Source organism: Bombina bombina, chromosome 2 (assembly GCF_027579735.1).
Source record: "Bombina bombina isolate aBomBom1 chromosome 2, aBomBom1.pri, whole genome shotgun sequence".
In the NCBI taxonomy this organism is placed as follows: Eukaryota; Metazoa; Chordata; class Amphibia; order Anura; family Bombinatoridae; genus Bombina; species Bombina bombina.
The window spans coordinates 510616177-510633115 of NC_069500.1; the positions used below are offsets into that span (position 1 = coordinate 510616177).

The window sequence follows — 16939 nt, forward strand, 5'->3', positions numbered from 1 at the left end:
ATTTGTCCGCTCGCGTCAATTTCCGCTCCCACCTCGTTATTTTTGCCTCGCCACCTTTTAGGTGGCGGGCAAGGTACAAAACAATAGGAAAGTCACTCTAGACGCCAGTCTAGACATATATAAAAGGCAGTAATATCAGCATTGTACTTACATTGTTCATTTCAGCAGCTATGGAGAGAATTCTGTTTTTGTTTATTCTCCGTTTGATGCGAATCCGGGCTAGAAGACAGAATACTGGAAATGTAGCTAATCGATTGGTTAGAAGAAGGAGAGTTCGAGTCCCCCGTGTATTCCTTCCACGGGTTGGTTTGCACGGCCTTTCTGACCGAGAGATCATACAAAGATTCCGGCTTGATCGTGAATCGATATTACACCTGTATCGAGAGATTGAAGATCATTTGGAGCCGATGACTGCTCGTTCACAAGCTATTCCGGGACTTCTCAAACTATTAGCGGCATTGCATTTTTTTGCAACAGGCTCCTTTCAGGCAGTTTCTAGCGTCATTATTGGAATGAGTCAATCTGCTTTTTCACGCCACTTATCCAAAGTAATAGGGGCTATGATGGTTATTTTTCATCGATATGTTTGTTTGCCATCTACCCCTGAAGAATGGCAATCTATCAAGTCAAATTTCTATAGGATGGCTGGGATGCCCAATGTCCTAGGTGCCATAGACTGTACCCATGTTGCTGTAAGACCACTTCAAGCTCGTGAGGAGATCTATAGGAATCGAAAGCATTTCCATTCCTTGAATGTCCAGATGGTCTGTGACCCCAACATGAGGATTATCAGTGTCCGTTCTAACTTTCCTGGCTCCTGTCATGATTCTTACATCTTAAGGCAGACTGGGTTATACCGGAAGTTCGAGGAGGGAAATATGCCTGACGGATGGCTTCTAGGTAAGCATAACTGGCGTCTAATATGTCTCTCATTTCAATGTACCAAAATTGCGCCCAATTTGTCGACTGTAATCTGTATAGTTTAATTGTATTGTATAGTTCTGAATCTTTATAATTATTCTTATATTAATATTTATATTTATTATATCTTCTATTAGGAGATGGAGGGTACTCATGTACAGAATGGCTGTTGACTCCCTATAACAACCCACAGACCAGAAGTCAAGTACGTTTCAATGAAGCTCACCGATCTACCAGGGGGATTATTGAGAGGACTTTCGGTCTTTTGAAAATGCGGTTTCGATGTCTTGATCGTTCTGGTGGTGCTATGCAGTATGCACCAGAGAAAGTTGCCAAAATTATATTGGTTTGCTGCATACTGCACAATATTGCAATTAAAAGAGGCTGTCCATTAGAAGATGAAGATCCAATAGATACTGATGATTTACCAGAAGAAATATGTGTCGAACAAGCTAATAGGCGTGGAAATGCAACAAGGGACATGGTTTCAGAACAATATTTTGTGTTTGAGGATTAAAGTTTCAGTTGATCAATAAAAAACTTTCTTTATTAACTTGTCTCCATTTTTTTTTAAGAGTTAAGGTTATTAAAAATCACTCATGATAAACAGTTAAATACATAACAGTTGTTGCTCTTCAATTATCAAAGGTTTCAAATAAATAAAGTTTATGATCAAAGTTATTACAGACAATATATTATAGGTAATACATTGTCTTTGTGACATCACACTAGTGTCTACAGCTGCTCTCACTCTTTTACATATGTGATTATTGTAATGTAATCCCTCCATAGCTGATGCTAATTCATTGTATTGTGTCATTGAATTGTAGCTGTAACAAGCGACAGTATATTCAACAGTGCTTTATGTTATCAGATTGGATTTTTGAGTTAAAAAAGACTTGCTAATTGTATTTGTTTTATTCTAACCTCTATTTTTAACAGCTACTAGGTTTTCCCATATTCAAATAAATACCTTAAGGGCTTACTCTTAGCACTTATTTTCTTAACCTTTATAATATATTTTTGCATTCAAGATTTGTTAAAAGAATAGTGGCATATAGAAAATAATGGCAAAATAAATTATTTTATTACAAAATTATAATCTTTAAACATTATATATTAACAATTGTAAACCAAAGTAACTTGTTATACATATAAACACATCTGAAAAAAAAGGAAATGTTTAGAAACCAAATAACAATTGTAAACCAAAATAAATTCTAATACATATAAACACATATGAAACAAAGAAAATGTTTAGAAACAAAATAACAATTGTAAACCAAACAACATTTTAATACATATAAACACATCTTAAAAAAATTAAATGTTTAGAAACAAAATAAAAATTGTAAACCAAATTAAATTTTAATACATAAAAACACATCTGAAACAAATAAAAAAATGTTTAGAAACAATAACTATTGTAAACCAAAGTATAAATGTTAATACATACACATCTGAAACAAAGAAAATGTTTAGAAACAAAATAACAATTTTAAAACAAAGTAAATTTTAATACATATCAACACATCTGAAACAAAGAAAATGTATATGAAACAAATATCATTTGTAATAACTATAAACATCGATATTTACAAACCTTCATAAAATACATTAATCTACATATACATTATATTTTTCTCTATTTTTCGGGGATACATATCTGGATCAATGCGCTAATGATTGACATAACGATTAATCACGTCATCGTCAAACATGTCGCGTCCTGAACCTTTTGGTGCTGGAGAATTGGTGATATTAGTTTATGCCATGGATAAATATTTCCCTAAACGGATTGGTGGTGTGAGGGGAGTGAGACAGGAATGCCGAGACAAAATTATATACGAGATGCTGAGAAGAATGCATCGTATTTCAAAAATTAAAAGAACAAGACGACAGTGTCTTAGAAAATATAGTGATTTGAAGAGAAGAGAACCGAAGTACTATAAATCGATTCGAAGATTGATAAGGACATGTAAGTTTCAAAATTATATATGAAATAATTTTTAATAATATAAAAAAAGGGTTTATTTTTGAACTGCGTCATCATTGACGAATCCAGGAAAATAATATTTCCTGACTGTTACTTTGACTATATTAGTATATACAATTGCAAAAAGTTACAAAAGTTAGCATGCAGAACTGAGTTAGTAGATTAAAATTTAACTATATAACTATATACACTTAAAAGGTTAGAAAACTTAGCATACAAAAATGAGTTAGTAGAGTAAAATATAACTATATTAGTATATAACATTGAAACATGCAGAACTGAGTTAGTAGAATAAAATATAAATATATTACTATATAACATTGAAACATGTTAGAAAAGTAAGCATGCAGCATAATTATTTCAATTTTTTTTATTAAATTTTTTTCTTATATATATGTTTATAGATATGAGAAGTAGGAGAATGAAGTGTGCACACCCACCACGCTACTTAAGGTCAATGTTGGTGCAAACACCCAGAAGTGAAGCTCTTTCTCCACCTTTGCCAATAACACTATTGGATATTGAATTATCTCCAAATCCATATGCAATTTGTCATAAAGAGACACAGACAGGTAATGACTTATTATTTAAATTTTAAATCATATATTTTAGGTTTTGGCTTAAAAAGTTTTAGCATGCAATATTAATCAAGTTGCTAATTTACTTCTATTATCATTTTTTTCCTCATTTACTTTCTATTTTTATTTGAAAAAGAGGGCATCTAAGCTAAGGAGACAGCCAATTTTTGGTTGAGCACCATGGACAGCACTCTTTGATTGGTTCTGTCCAATTATCAAGTACAACACAGTTGGTTCACCAAAAATGGGCTGGCATCTAAACTTAGATTCTTGCTTTTCAAATAAAGATACAAAAAGAATGAAGTAAAATATAAAGTTTATTTAAATTGCATGCACTATCTGAATCATGAAACTTAGAAATTGGTTTCTATGTCACTTGTAATGATTATTATTATTATTGTTTTAAATAATATATACAAGGTTTTTGATTTAATAGTTTTCTATCTTTGTAATTTCGTTCATAGATATTACCATGGAAGAAATGGAAACTAGTATGGAAATGGAAGAATTTCAAAATCCAGATAGTGTGACAATATTTGAAGCATTAACTTAAGATGATACTCAACCAAGGATAGAAGTTTTACCAACAATGATGGTAGATAAAGGTATGTTTCATACTCAGTAATCTTAAATCTAAGAAAATACAAGTTTTAACTAATACATATATTGTATATTTCAAATAGGAGTTGGCTCAGATGAAAGCTTTAAAGGAGTGGACATAAGTGTAGAAGCTAATATAGTAGATAACGTAGATAACAGCACATCAGGAGGTAATATTTGTGATGAAAAACCCTATGATACATTGAATATGTATATGACAATTGAATTAAATTTTGCTTTTCATTTATTTTTCTACAGATTTATCTTCAACATCAACTATTGAGACTGCAGACAAAAGTACTCAGAGTTGTCTAGAAGATCATGTCAAACAAAAAATTTCTAAAATTAGGGCAACTTTGGCAATGTTAATGGAGCAAGTAGATTTTTTATACCGTAAATATGTAATTTGATTTCATTTTTTGTTTTGTCATGATTAATAACTGAGAAAAAGTTTTTTGTTGAAGAATCAAAAGTGATTTTGAATTTATGTAAATAAACTTTTTTTTTGGCCATAAAAAAATTTGTCTTTATTAAATAATAACATTTTAAACTTAAAGGGACACTGTATCCAAATTTTATCTTTTGTGATTCAGATAGAGCATGCAATTTTAAGCAACTTTCAAATGTACTCCTATGATCAAATTTGCATGCTCTATCTGAATCACAAAAGAAAAAATTTGAGTACAGTGTCCCTTAAAAATACACAAACAATAACTTTGTACACAATATACAGAGTAAAAAAATTAACAGTGACTAACATTTTAAACTTAAAGGGACACTGTATCCAAATTTTATCTTTTGTGATTCAGATAGAGCATGCAATTTTAAGCAACTTTCAAATGTACTCCTATGATCAAATTTGCATGCTCTATCTGAATCACAAAAGAAAAAATTTGAGTACAGTGTCCCTTAAAAATACACAAACAATAACTTTGTACACAATATACAGAGTAAAAAAATTAACAGTGACTAACATTTTAAACTTAAAGGGACACTGTATCCAAATTTTATCTTTTGTGATTCAGATAGAGCATGCAATTTTAAGCAACTTTCAAATGTACTCCTATGATCAAATTTGCATGCTCTATCTGAATCACAAAAGAAAAAATTTGAGTACAGTGTCCCTTAAAAATACACAAACAATAACTTTGTACACAATATACAGAGTAAAAAAATTAACAGTGACTAACATTTTAAACTTAAAGGGACACTGTATCCAAATTTTATCTTTTGTGATTCAGATAGAGCATGCAATTTTAAGCAACTTTCAAATGTACTCCTATGATCAAATTTGCATGCTCTATCTGAATCACAAAAGAAAAAATTTGAGTACAGTGTCCCTTAAAAATACACAAACAATAACTTTGTACACAATATACAGAGTAAAAAAATTAACAGTGACTAACATTTTAAACTTAAAGGGACACTGTATCCAAATTTTATCTTTTGTGATTCAGATAGAGCATGCAATTTTAAGCAACTTTCAAATGTACTCCTATGATCAAATTTGCATGCTCTATCTGAATCACAAAAGAAAAAATTTGAGTACAGTGTCCCTTAAAAATACACAAACAATAACTTTGTACACAATATACAGAGTAAAAAAATTAACAGTGACTAGATAATAAAAAATGTTCACTCCAGACGTTGCCTCTTTGGGTCTGTTGTCGCCTCCCTTTCACTGACAATAGCCAACAGAGATTGTAATGTCCTTTCGCTGATGCTCAAAGCTCTGTTAATTTGATGGTTTTTCTCTTCATCCATCTGCCTCTGCCACTGGAACATCTCTCTTTGCAGCTGTAATTTCTGCATCTCTATCTCATTCCTTTGCCTTTCGATTTCCACATTTTTTTCTGACAGAGCAGCCCAGCGTTCAATATTAGTGTTAATAATATTCAGCATTTCTCTGTGGTCCTCTCTGTATTGCCTTGCCAGTGTCAACATTTCCCTCAATGCAACATCGCCAAATTGTCCTTCTGCCGGTGTATTGTCAATATTTACACCACCTGTTTGCAGTTCAATTGGTGGTGCCTGTGTTTCAACAGGTTCCTCAATGTTTTCTGGTGTGTGAATTTCATCCGGTTGCGCATCTCCCAAATCTTCAAGAATATCCGGAGTCTCACTTCCATCATGCCCTCCTGGTGGTTCATCTTGAATGGGATTTTCCACTATCGGCATGAGATTGATAGTGATCTCCCTTGATGAGTTTTCTTCTTCTAGATCAAGACATAACAAATTGTTAGTAAATAAAAATAAAATGTTATAAAAACACTTGCAGAAATAGAATAGAAGGAGAGAGCAGATACAACCGTCATACACCAATTTAAGTTATATTATATATATATATACATATGTGATACATACCATCAAATAATGGAGATGAATGTCCAGTCAATCTCTGGAAAAGACGTCCCAAATCACCTATAAAAAAATAAATAACATAAAAATAAATAAATAAAATGCTTTTTTGTCAATGTAACGATATATTCGAAATTATTAATGGAAATGTATTTTGCAATTAACTGGACACTGAAGCAAAAATAATCTTTTTGAGAATTAGATATATTGCATGGAATTTCTATCAGCTTTCTTATGTAATACTATGATCAATTCTCAAAAAGAAAATAATGATAAATTTTAAAAAAATTTGAAAGTTGATTAAAATAGCATGCATGCTCTACAAGAATCCTCATTTAAAACAATATGATCAAGATCTCGAAATAGAATATGTCAATAATGACATTTGACATTTAAAAAAAAAATTACAAAAAAAAAATTGAGAGATAAAAGAGATAAAACACACAACATTGAAATTATTCATTTGTAAAGTACTTACCAGTTGCTCTACCAACACCAGTTTGTGGAGTGCTGGTCCTTAGATCCGGAAGTGTGTCCGCCGAGGAAGTTGTGTGTGTAACATTAGATGATGAGCGTATAAATTGTCCATGTGTAAAACTGTCCGAAGGTCTTGAAACAGCTGCACCGGGTGGTCTCGAAACCGCAGAAGAAGAAGTAGAACAAGTGGGCACCTCGTTACTCCTCACAGGCTCTGCTGTTGTTGGCATTGCTTAAAAAAAAAAAAATTAAAAAAAAAATTAGGTTTATTTTTATTTATATTTGAAACTGAAAGTTAAAACTGTTAATAATAATAATTACAGCAGTGAATGCAGGCTCAATCATTAAAGGGACATGCCAACCACCTTTTTTTATGATTTGGAAATAGAATGCAGTTATAAACATCTTTATAATTTACTTATATTATCTAATTTGTTTTATTCTATAGATATTCTTTGTTGAAAAGCATTTGATTGATGCACAAAGAAGCCTCGTGTGATTGGCTCAACATGTGTATTTATTTTTCTTCAACTAAGAATATCTAGAAAATTGAAGTAATATGTTGTTTAAATTTCAATTCTCTATCCGAATCATTAATAAAAGATTTTGGGTTTAGTGGCCCTTTAAAGGGACATGAAAAAAAATAATTACCTTTACAAATTGCATAAGAAAATGCATTTTTAAAAATATTTAAATGTATTATGTTTTTGCATTCATTGGATTTTTATACTTTGAGGAAAAGCAAATCTATACAGGCACAGTAAATGATCATTGGTTGATGCACATAGATGGTTCATGTGACTGCGTCAACTATGTGCATAGCTATATCTGAAAAATGTATGTTTATAAAGCGGAGAACAATTTTGAAAGATGCTAACAATAATATTCTATAGTGAAATAACGCAACATGGAAGTCAATAGATCAGAAATTTAAGAAGGCATGTGATCTGGGGTTAGTCTCATGATTAATGTCGGACATACAATATTATTTTAATAGTTTCAAATTACATTATTCAAATTACATTATTTCTATTGTCATTATCTCTTTAAGGTTTCTATGCAATACTGGTTTGAAAATAAACACATGGGTGTTATCTTTAGGGATCACTATAGTAATAATCAACAAATCTTTAGTTCCGTTAGACCATTAAAAAAAAGGCAGTATAACAATACTATTATTGTACAATCCCTTATACATATATGAGACATAAATGATTACAGTATTTGGGGCCTAAATGGCTTGTACAATCCCTTATACATATATGCGAGATAAATTATTACAGTATTTCGGGCCTAAATGGCTTGTACAATCCCTTATACATATATGCGAGATAAATTATTACAGTATTTGGGGCCTAAATGGCTTGTACAATCCCTTATACATATATGCGACATAAATGATTACAGTATTTGGGGCCTAAATGGCTTGTACAATCCCTTATACATATATGCGACATAAATGATTACAGTATTTGGGGCCTAGATGGCATATAGGATACTGAAGCGTAAGAAGTCAGATAATGTTATTTTAAAGAAATATATATTGGAGACAATAACCTATCATAACTTTAAAAAGAACATTTACGTCAACTATGTTGTACATTTACCTCTTAAATCACTGTCACAATCATCCGTTATGCCAGTGATGATCTCCGGTCCCAGACGCTGAACAAGCTTCTGCTCATAGTCATTGAGGTCAGCCACATATGCTGGTCCACCTCCGGTAGCACGTGCCGAATTTTTCTCTCTGGCCAATTTAGCTTTGGCGAAGCGTTTAATGTCGTTGTAACGCTTCTTCAGCTGATCGACATCCTTTTTTCCTGGACCCTGGGCACTAACAGCGTCGCTGATCCTTTGCCAGATCTGCTTCCTTCTAGAAAAATTTGTCTGTTTGACACGACATCCAAACAAATAATCATAAGAGTCAATAATCATATCAATCAAAACGACGTTTTGCTGATGAGAAAAGTGAGGATTCTTGGATTTTGAAGCGGATTCAGATCCAGATGAAGCCATATCGAAATAGTAAATAAAGATCTCAAAAACGAGCGCTCTGTAATTACTCTCCAAAAATTTTGGAACAATAATAAAGTTGTTTAGAAAACTTGTCCATTTATAGGAGCAAAATTCTATTCCCGCTTCTACTATGACGTTCATGACACCTTACATGTCACGTGTTAACAATTGGCCAGACAATTGAACTGAAAGTTAAGTACATCAGCTTATTCGCGGCGAGCGAGGCGTCAAATTTATCAATATTCCGCCACTGCTCGCGGCGGGCTAGAGGTGTCTATTTGTTGTGGGATTATTAGTACATAGCTACAGCGGACACCATTTCGCCCGCGGCGAGTAACGGCGAGTTTAGCCGCGACTAAAATGACGGATGAATTGACGGCTTAGTACATGGAGCCCTTAGTGTACTTTTTAGCACTTTAGTTATGCGTTTTATGTTACCGCGTTGTACATAAAACTTATAACTACTGACTATCAGTTTACGGTATTGATCTTGAAGTTTTAGGATCTACCACTCACTTTTTGGCCTCCCAGGACAGACTCATAATACCAGCGGTATGAAAAGTCCCATATAAAAAGGGTTTACGAAGTTTACGTAAGTCGTTTTGCGGTAAGGCCAAAAAAGTGTGCGGTGACCCTAAACCTTCAAGACTCGTAATACCAGCAGTAGGAAAAAAGCAGCAAAACTCGTAATCTAGGCCAGTGTAATTTGATTTGTATTAAGCGTAATATTCATGTTTTAAAACACGTAGGTTTTTCCCTCTGTACTTCACCCTCCATTGCAAAATTTTTACTAGCAGACAGCTAGATTACGAGTTTTGAGTGCTATTGGGATTTTAATGACCGCCACAAAAGCAGCATTATTTCACCTCCCGATAGAGCTGCTATTACGAGTTTTAAAAAAGCAGGCTTGTGCAGGCTATATGGTTACGTTGAGCTCCATACCGCACCCAAATACAAGCGCTGCTTTGACATGCTCATGCACAATTTCACCATAGACATCAATGGGGAGAGCTGGCAAAAAAAATCCTAACACCTGCGATCACCGAATGAAAAGCTCCGTAACACAGCCCCATTAATGTCTATGGGGAAATAAAAAGTTACGTTTAAACCTAACACCCTAACATAAACCCCAGATCTAAATGTCTCTAATCTGCATCCCCCAACATTGCCGACGCCTGTCTACAGTTATTAACCCCTAATCTGCCGCACCCAACATTGCCGCGACCTAAATAATGTTAACTCCTAATCTGCCACTCCCGATGTTGCAGCCACTATACTAAAGTTATTAACTCCTAAACTTCTGGCCTACCACATCACTACCACTAAATAAATCCATTAACCCCTAAACCTAACCCTAACGTAACCCTAACGTACCCCTAAACCTAACCCTAACACCCACTAACTTTAACATAATAAAAATATAGCTAAATTAAAGTTACAATTATTAACTAAATAATAACTATTTAAAAATAAATACAAACTTACCTGTAAAATAAAACCTACAGTTATATTGTAACTAGCTTAGGTTTTATTTTTATTTCACAGGTAAGTTTGTATTTATTTTAACTAGGTAGACTAGTTAGTAAATAGTTATTAACTATTTAATAACTACTTAGTTAAAATAAATACAAACTTACCTGTGAAATATATCCTAACCTGCCTTACACTAAAACATAACATTACAAAAAATAAAAAAACCTACCATTACAAAAAATAAAAAACACTACAATTACAAAACATAAGAAACAAATTATCAAAAATAAAATAGAATTACACCTAATCTAATAGCCCTATCAAAATAAAAAAGCCCCCGCATAATAAAGAAAACCCTTGCCTACAATAAACTACCAATGGCCCTTAAAAGGGCATTTTGTGGGGAATTGCCCCAAAGAAATTAGATGTTTTACCTGTAAAAAAATACAAACACCCCCCAACAGTAAAACCCACCACCCAACCAACCCACCCAAATAAAAAACCTAAAATAACCTAAGCTCTTAAAAAGGCATTTAGCTCTTTAACATGCCCAGACCCTAATCTAAAAATAAAACCCACCCCAAAAATACTTAAATAAACCTAACACTAACCCCCGATGATCCACTTACAGTTATTGAAGTCCTGCTTGAAGGATCCATCCAGCCTGCAAGAAGTCTTCATCCAGGCAGCCTCTTCAGTCTTCATCCATCCGGAGAAGTCCTCATCCAGGTGGCAAGAAGTCTTCATCCAGATGGCATCTTCTATCTTCATCCATCCGGTACGGAGCGGTCCATCCTGAAGAAATCCGGCACGGAGCATCCTCTTCATATGGTCGCCGCTGTAAAATGGAACTTCAATGCAAGTGACATCATCCAAGATGGCGCCCCGTGCATTTCTATTGGCTGAAAAATTTCAATCAGCCAATAGGATTAGAGCTGCTAAAATCCTATTGGATGTTCCAATCAGCCAATAGGATTAGAGCAGCTAAAATCCTATTGGCTGTTCCAATCAGCCAATAGGATTGAGCTCTCAACTGGTGCGTTTCACGCCATTATGGCACTTTCTCATCCACTACACTGTCTTTGAGAAAGTGCCATAATGGCGTGAAATGCCTCAGATTACGTAGGTCGTGTTCCCTAGTGTTCCTACACTCCTCTGTCCAAGTCCTCTGAACTATGTAAGTTTTAAAGTGTTGGAATACATTTTTGGAATTTTTATTTTTTGATGGCGTGCTTTTTGATATTGTTGCCTTGTACATTTTGGGACTCTGCATATAAGTTTGTGGATTTTCTGCCTTTCCTCATATTTTACATGAGCTGCAGCTGGCGTATATATATCTACGGCTGGCGAAACACCAGTCACTTTATCCCAAACATAGTAGACCAATTTAATGTTTGTTCTATAGGAGCCTCAATTCCGCATTTGTGTCTAAGTCTTGAAGGGACAGGTGAAAGCATTCACTCACAAAATTAAAGGCATGGCTAACAGCATTCACATAGTCTTAAAGAGCAGGCTCATGGCATTTGCACACAGCCTTAAATAATTTAAAGGGATGGCTTATAAACACAAAACAATTGAAGATTCTTAAAAAAAAACCTCTATTACTGTGCAAGTTTATTAGCTCTGTGTATTTAAATATCCTAAGCACCAATTAGGGATAATGACCTCTAGCACTGGTGTTTATTTAAATCAAATGTAAAAAAAAACATGTCTCCACCACTTACTTTATTTATTCATGTCAAGCGTGTTGGAGCGTTAACCTAATTTCTTAATTCGATCTCAGGAGCAGGCAAATATTCCACTCTGCAGTTTAAACCTTCTCCGTGGGATCTCCTCAAGTGTTAGATGCTCTCCCAGACTTCAAGTCTGTCCACCATACGTGGATGAGCTTGTCAATCTCACACTGGGTTCCAACCGTCATACGGTAACCGTCCAGTGCTTCCACTCCTTCGTAACAATACACGTAATGGAATCCACTCTTAAACCCACGCATTCCTGGTTGCCATCTTCCAAAGCTCTACCTGCCGACTAGCATTAAGTACATAAACAAAGATGTGAAGGGAGCTCAAAAATTATGTCTTTAAAACTTTTATTTAAATTATAGGTAAAATACAGAACAGATGATTTATGTCCCTATCTCAGCTAGCAGGCTGACATGTTTCGGCTGACCGCCTATGGCCCTTAAAACATTGCTAAACACATCCTTCTTAAAAACACCATACAATGACTCTGATTGGTCAATAAGTTTAAAGACATAGGCCCCAAGTTATCAAGATCTGTCGGACCTGATGCGACAGTGCGGATCAGGTCCGACAGACCTCTCTGAAACATGAGATAAAAGCATATCATGATGTCTAGAAATACAAATACATATTAATTTATGTGAAAGTATAATATAACAAATAAATATAAAAATAACTTTCTATGAGATATTGTTTGTTGAGGTATGCATTTAGCTATTTCTTGGACATTAACAGATGAAAAATAAAAGATTAGCTTTAGAGAAATGTGCTTGTTCATGGATAGTATATATATATATATATATATATATAGTATAAATAAAGTTCGGAAAATCCTGAATAACTGCAACATTGATGACTGTTAGTTAACAACAATCCGATGCTCATAGCGCCATACTTGACACGTGTGTTTTTGACTTTTTTTTTATAAATAAGGGCATCGTATGTGGATCCGCGTCAGCGTTGTCTGGCGAGCGTATTGACACCGGCGAATGCACTGAGATTGACGCTTTGATAAATATCCCCCAGGGAGTAAGATAAGCAGGAAGAGAGTGTGAGAGACAGACAGGCAGGCAGAGAGAAATGCTCACAGAGAGACATGCAGACAGAGATATACAAAGGCAGCAAAAGATAGGCAAACACAGAGAAAGGAATAGAGAGAGACATAGAGGCCAATTTATCAAATGTCTGTCGGACCTGATCTGACAGTGCGGATCAGGTCCGACAGACACCGCTGAATGCAGAGAGCAATACGCTCTCCATATTCAGCATTGCACCAGCAGCTCACGAGAGCTGCTGGTGCAACGCTGCCCCCTGCAGGGGAGTGTCAATCAACCCAATCATGCTTGATCGGGTTGAATTGCTGCAATGTCTGTCCGTCTGGGTTATGGAGCAGCGGTCTTTAGACTGCTGCTTTATAAGTGCTGTTTCTGGAGCTTGATAGATAGGCCTCATAGAAACATAAAAACAAACGAATTTGATGGTAGATAAGAACCAAAAAGGCCCATCAAGTCTACACATATTACATGTTACTTATTTCTTAGTATAGCCTTATGCATGTCCCAGGCATTTTTGAATTACTTTACAGTCCTTTTGTTTACCACCTCTATTGAAAGTTTATTCCATGAATTCCCCACCCACCTTTTTGTAAAAAATGCTTCCTCCCAGTTATCCTGAACGTGCTACCCTCTATCTTAAGCTTTTTTGAGGGAAAAATGCTTACAGCTTTCACTTTATTAAGTCCCTTTATTTATTTGAACTTTCCTATCATGTTTCCCTTCTCACCTCTAAACTATACATAGATCGCAGAGTCTTTCTTTATACGGTTTATATTTAAAACCATTTTAGTAGCCCTCCTTTGGAGGCAAACAAACAGAGAGGGAGATAGAGAAACAGAGAAAAAGTAAGGCTTTTTTTTTTTTTACTTATTTTAAGATTTCGATTGCCTTTTCTCGATATTTATATTTCCATAATATTGCGGTTGTGCATGTATATTATTGCAATCCCACTGTAGCAAATGTGTTCTATATTAATATATATATAGTCCTGAAGAAAAAGCGCACTCCATAGGTCTTGATCTTATTTCCACTTTAATGTGTTAACGTTTTCGAGCCACAACAGCTCGTCCTCAGACAGACAGAAATTTTACAGACACTCTTACCGCCACCATAGCTTTATACACAGCAAACATGAGCATCACGCTCTACACAGTAGACACTCCCCAAAGTGGGAGTGATCAGCCGTGTCAACGGAGCTCATTACCACATAACCTAAACAACCTAAATAAGTGATATATAACATTAAAAATGTGCGGATAATACAGTAGTGTAGGAAACAAGCGCAAACGGAGACAAATATGTAGAGCAATCACAGCACGTCTGAACAATTATTACAAATGTGTCCGCTACGTGGTTACCAAGGAAACTGTCAACCAGAACCGCTGACATTTTTAATGGTATATACAGGTATACCCCGCTCATACAGCGGGTTAGGGACCGGAGCCCCGCTGTAAAGTGAAAACCGACTTAAAGTGAGTCAAGACATTTTTTACTTGTTTTTCACTTGCCAGTGTGTTTACAAGCTTAAAAACATGTTTGAAATAACATATATAGGTGTGCAATAGTGCTAAGTTTAGTTTAACACTAGCACAAGACAGTACACTACTGTATTCAGTTATGCAGACAGTAGAAAGGGATACATATACTGTATACAGGTACTGTACAGTACAACATGTAGTACAATACAGTGGTATGTGCTTTATTGCTTACCTTTGCTTATGATTCATCATCTGAGTCTTCAATGCAAATCAGTTTTGAAGGTGGAGAACTTGACAAAGATTCATCAGGTCTTGATGTTGAAGGTGATGGTGATGGCTGTGGGACTTTATTAAAATATGATAGCAAAGAAGTTTGCTTCATGGACTGCCGCTTCCTTTCTCGAAGTATTTCTTTATAACATGCAATTCCATTTGACACAATTTTATTAACTGAAGAACTTCTTTCAAAATTGCCATCAATCTGCTCCAAACCTGCCAAACCCTTTTCAATTAAACTGACATATTCCTCTAATTCTTTTGTTGGCATTTCCCTAATGCAAACTGGGTCTTCATCAGTAGAACCATCAGTTTCAAGAAACAGTCTTCTTTGCTCTTCATCTGTCAATGGCTGGTCATGAGATGCAAGTAATTCTGTAACATCTTCAGGCTCCACTTCTAGTTCCAGTTGTCTAGCCATGTCCACAACGCTAGCATTGACTTCCTCTACCGAAGTCACATGGCCGGGAACATCATCCATAAAGGTGGGTATTAGCTTTTTCCACACACGTCTCAATGCTGATTCTGAAACTTCATTCCAGGAATCTCTAATTGCTTTAATAGCATCTAGAATTGTAAATCCTTTCCAGAAGGCTTTTAATTTGTTCTGTGTAGCACCATCAGATGCATCGCTATCTAAGGCAGTTATAGCAGCAGTAAATGTCTTCTTCAAATAATATGCTTTGAAGGTTGCAATCACTCCCTGATCCATAGGCTGAAGAATAGATGTGGTGTTTGCAGGCAAGAAAACAACTTGAATCTCATTGTACATTTCCATTAATGCTCGTGGGTGAGAAGGTGCATTGTCAGTAAGCATTAAAATTTTAAAAGGAATTTTTTTTTCCTTGCAGTAGGCTTCAACTGTGGGTTTAAAATAATCTGTAAACCATGTTGTAAATAGACTTGCAGTCATCCAGGCTTTAGTGTTTGATTTGTAGTAAACAGGCAGGCTAGATTTAGCATAGTTTTTCAGAGCCCTGGGATTCTCAGAATGGTAGATCATCATAGGCTTCAGCTTCAAATCACCAGCTGCATTAGCACCTAAAAGCAGTGTTAGTCGATCCTTTGCAGCTTTGAATCCTGGCATTAACTTTTCCTCCTTTGCAATGAATGTCCTAGATGGCATTTTTTTCCAGAAAAGGCCGGTTTCATCAACATTAAATATTTGCTGTGTGGTGTAACCACCATCTTCTATAATTTTAGCCAGCTCTTCTGGAAAAGCCTCTGCAGATTCAACATCTGCACTAGCTGCTTCCCCTTGCACTTTAATGTTGTGCAGATGACTTCTTTCCTTAAACCTATTAAACCAACCTCTGCTAGCTTCAAAATTTTCATCTTTAGCACTCTCACCTCTATCAGTCTTCATTGCATTAAACAAGGATAGTGCCTTGCTTTGAATAATGGCTTGGCTTAAAGGAACATTGTGGCTGGTTTGGTCTTCTATCCAAACCACTAGCAGCTTCTCCATTTCAGCAATAAGGTTGTCTCTCTTGCGAATCACTTTTGTGTGCACTGGAGTAGCACTTTTTACTTCTTTTAAGTATTTTTCTTTAGCGTTCACCACTGTGCTAACTGTTGTGCGAGCCAAACCTAACTTGCGGCCTATATCTGAGTTGGACATGCCTTGCTCACTCATCTTTATCATTTCCAACTTTTGATTCAATGTAAGAGGCTTACGGATCCTCTTTTTTTCATCACCTGGAGCCAGGGCCATTGTAGAAATGTAGAAATAAAATAAAGACTAAAATACAAAACAGATGATGATACTGGGAGTGAATTTTTAAATTACTGTATGAAAAAAAAACATGAAAAAAAAAGATTGTCTGCTCCTATTGCAATGATTGGTTTTACCTTTGTGCTTACCTTGAATAGTACAGGTAATAATCTCATATGCCTCCTTCATCTCATACAGTATGTCTATACAGTACCATACCATAACCTAATGTACAGTACTCTACTGTACCTGTAC

General features: G+C 35.1%; 1 protein-coding gene across 1 annotated transcript; it reads right to left on the reverse strand.

Annotated features, from left to right (window-relative positions):
* Positions 1 to 14932: 14932 nt before the first annotated feature.
* LOC128647110 (tigger transposable element-derived protein 1-like) lies at positions 14933 to 16716 on the reverse strand. The gene has a single exon (XM_053699927.1). It carries the CDS (start codon positions 16682 to 16684, stop codon positions 14933 to 14935), a length of 1752 nt encoding a protein of 583 aa, XP_053555902.1. The 5' UTR covers positions 16685 to 16716.
* Positions 16717 to 16939: the final 223 nt, after the last annotated feature.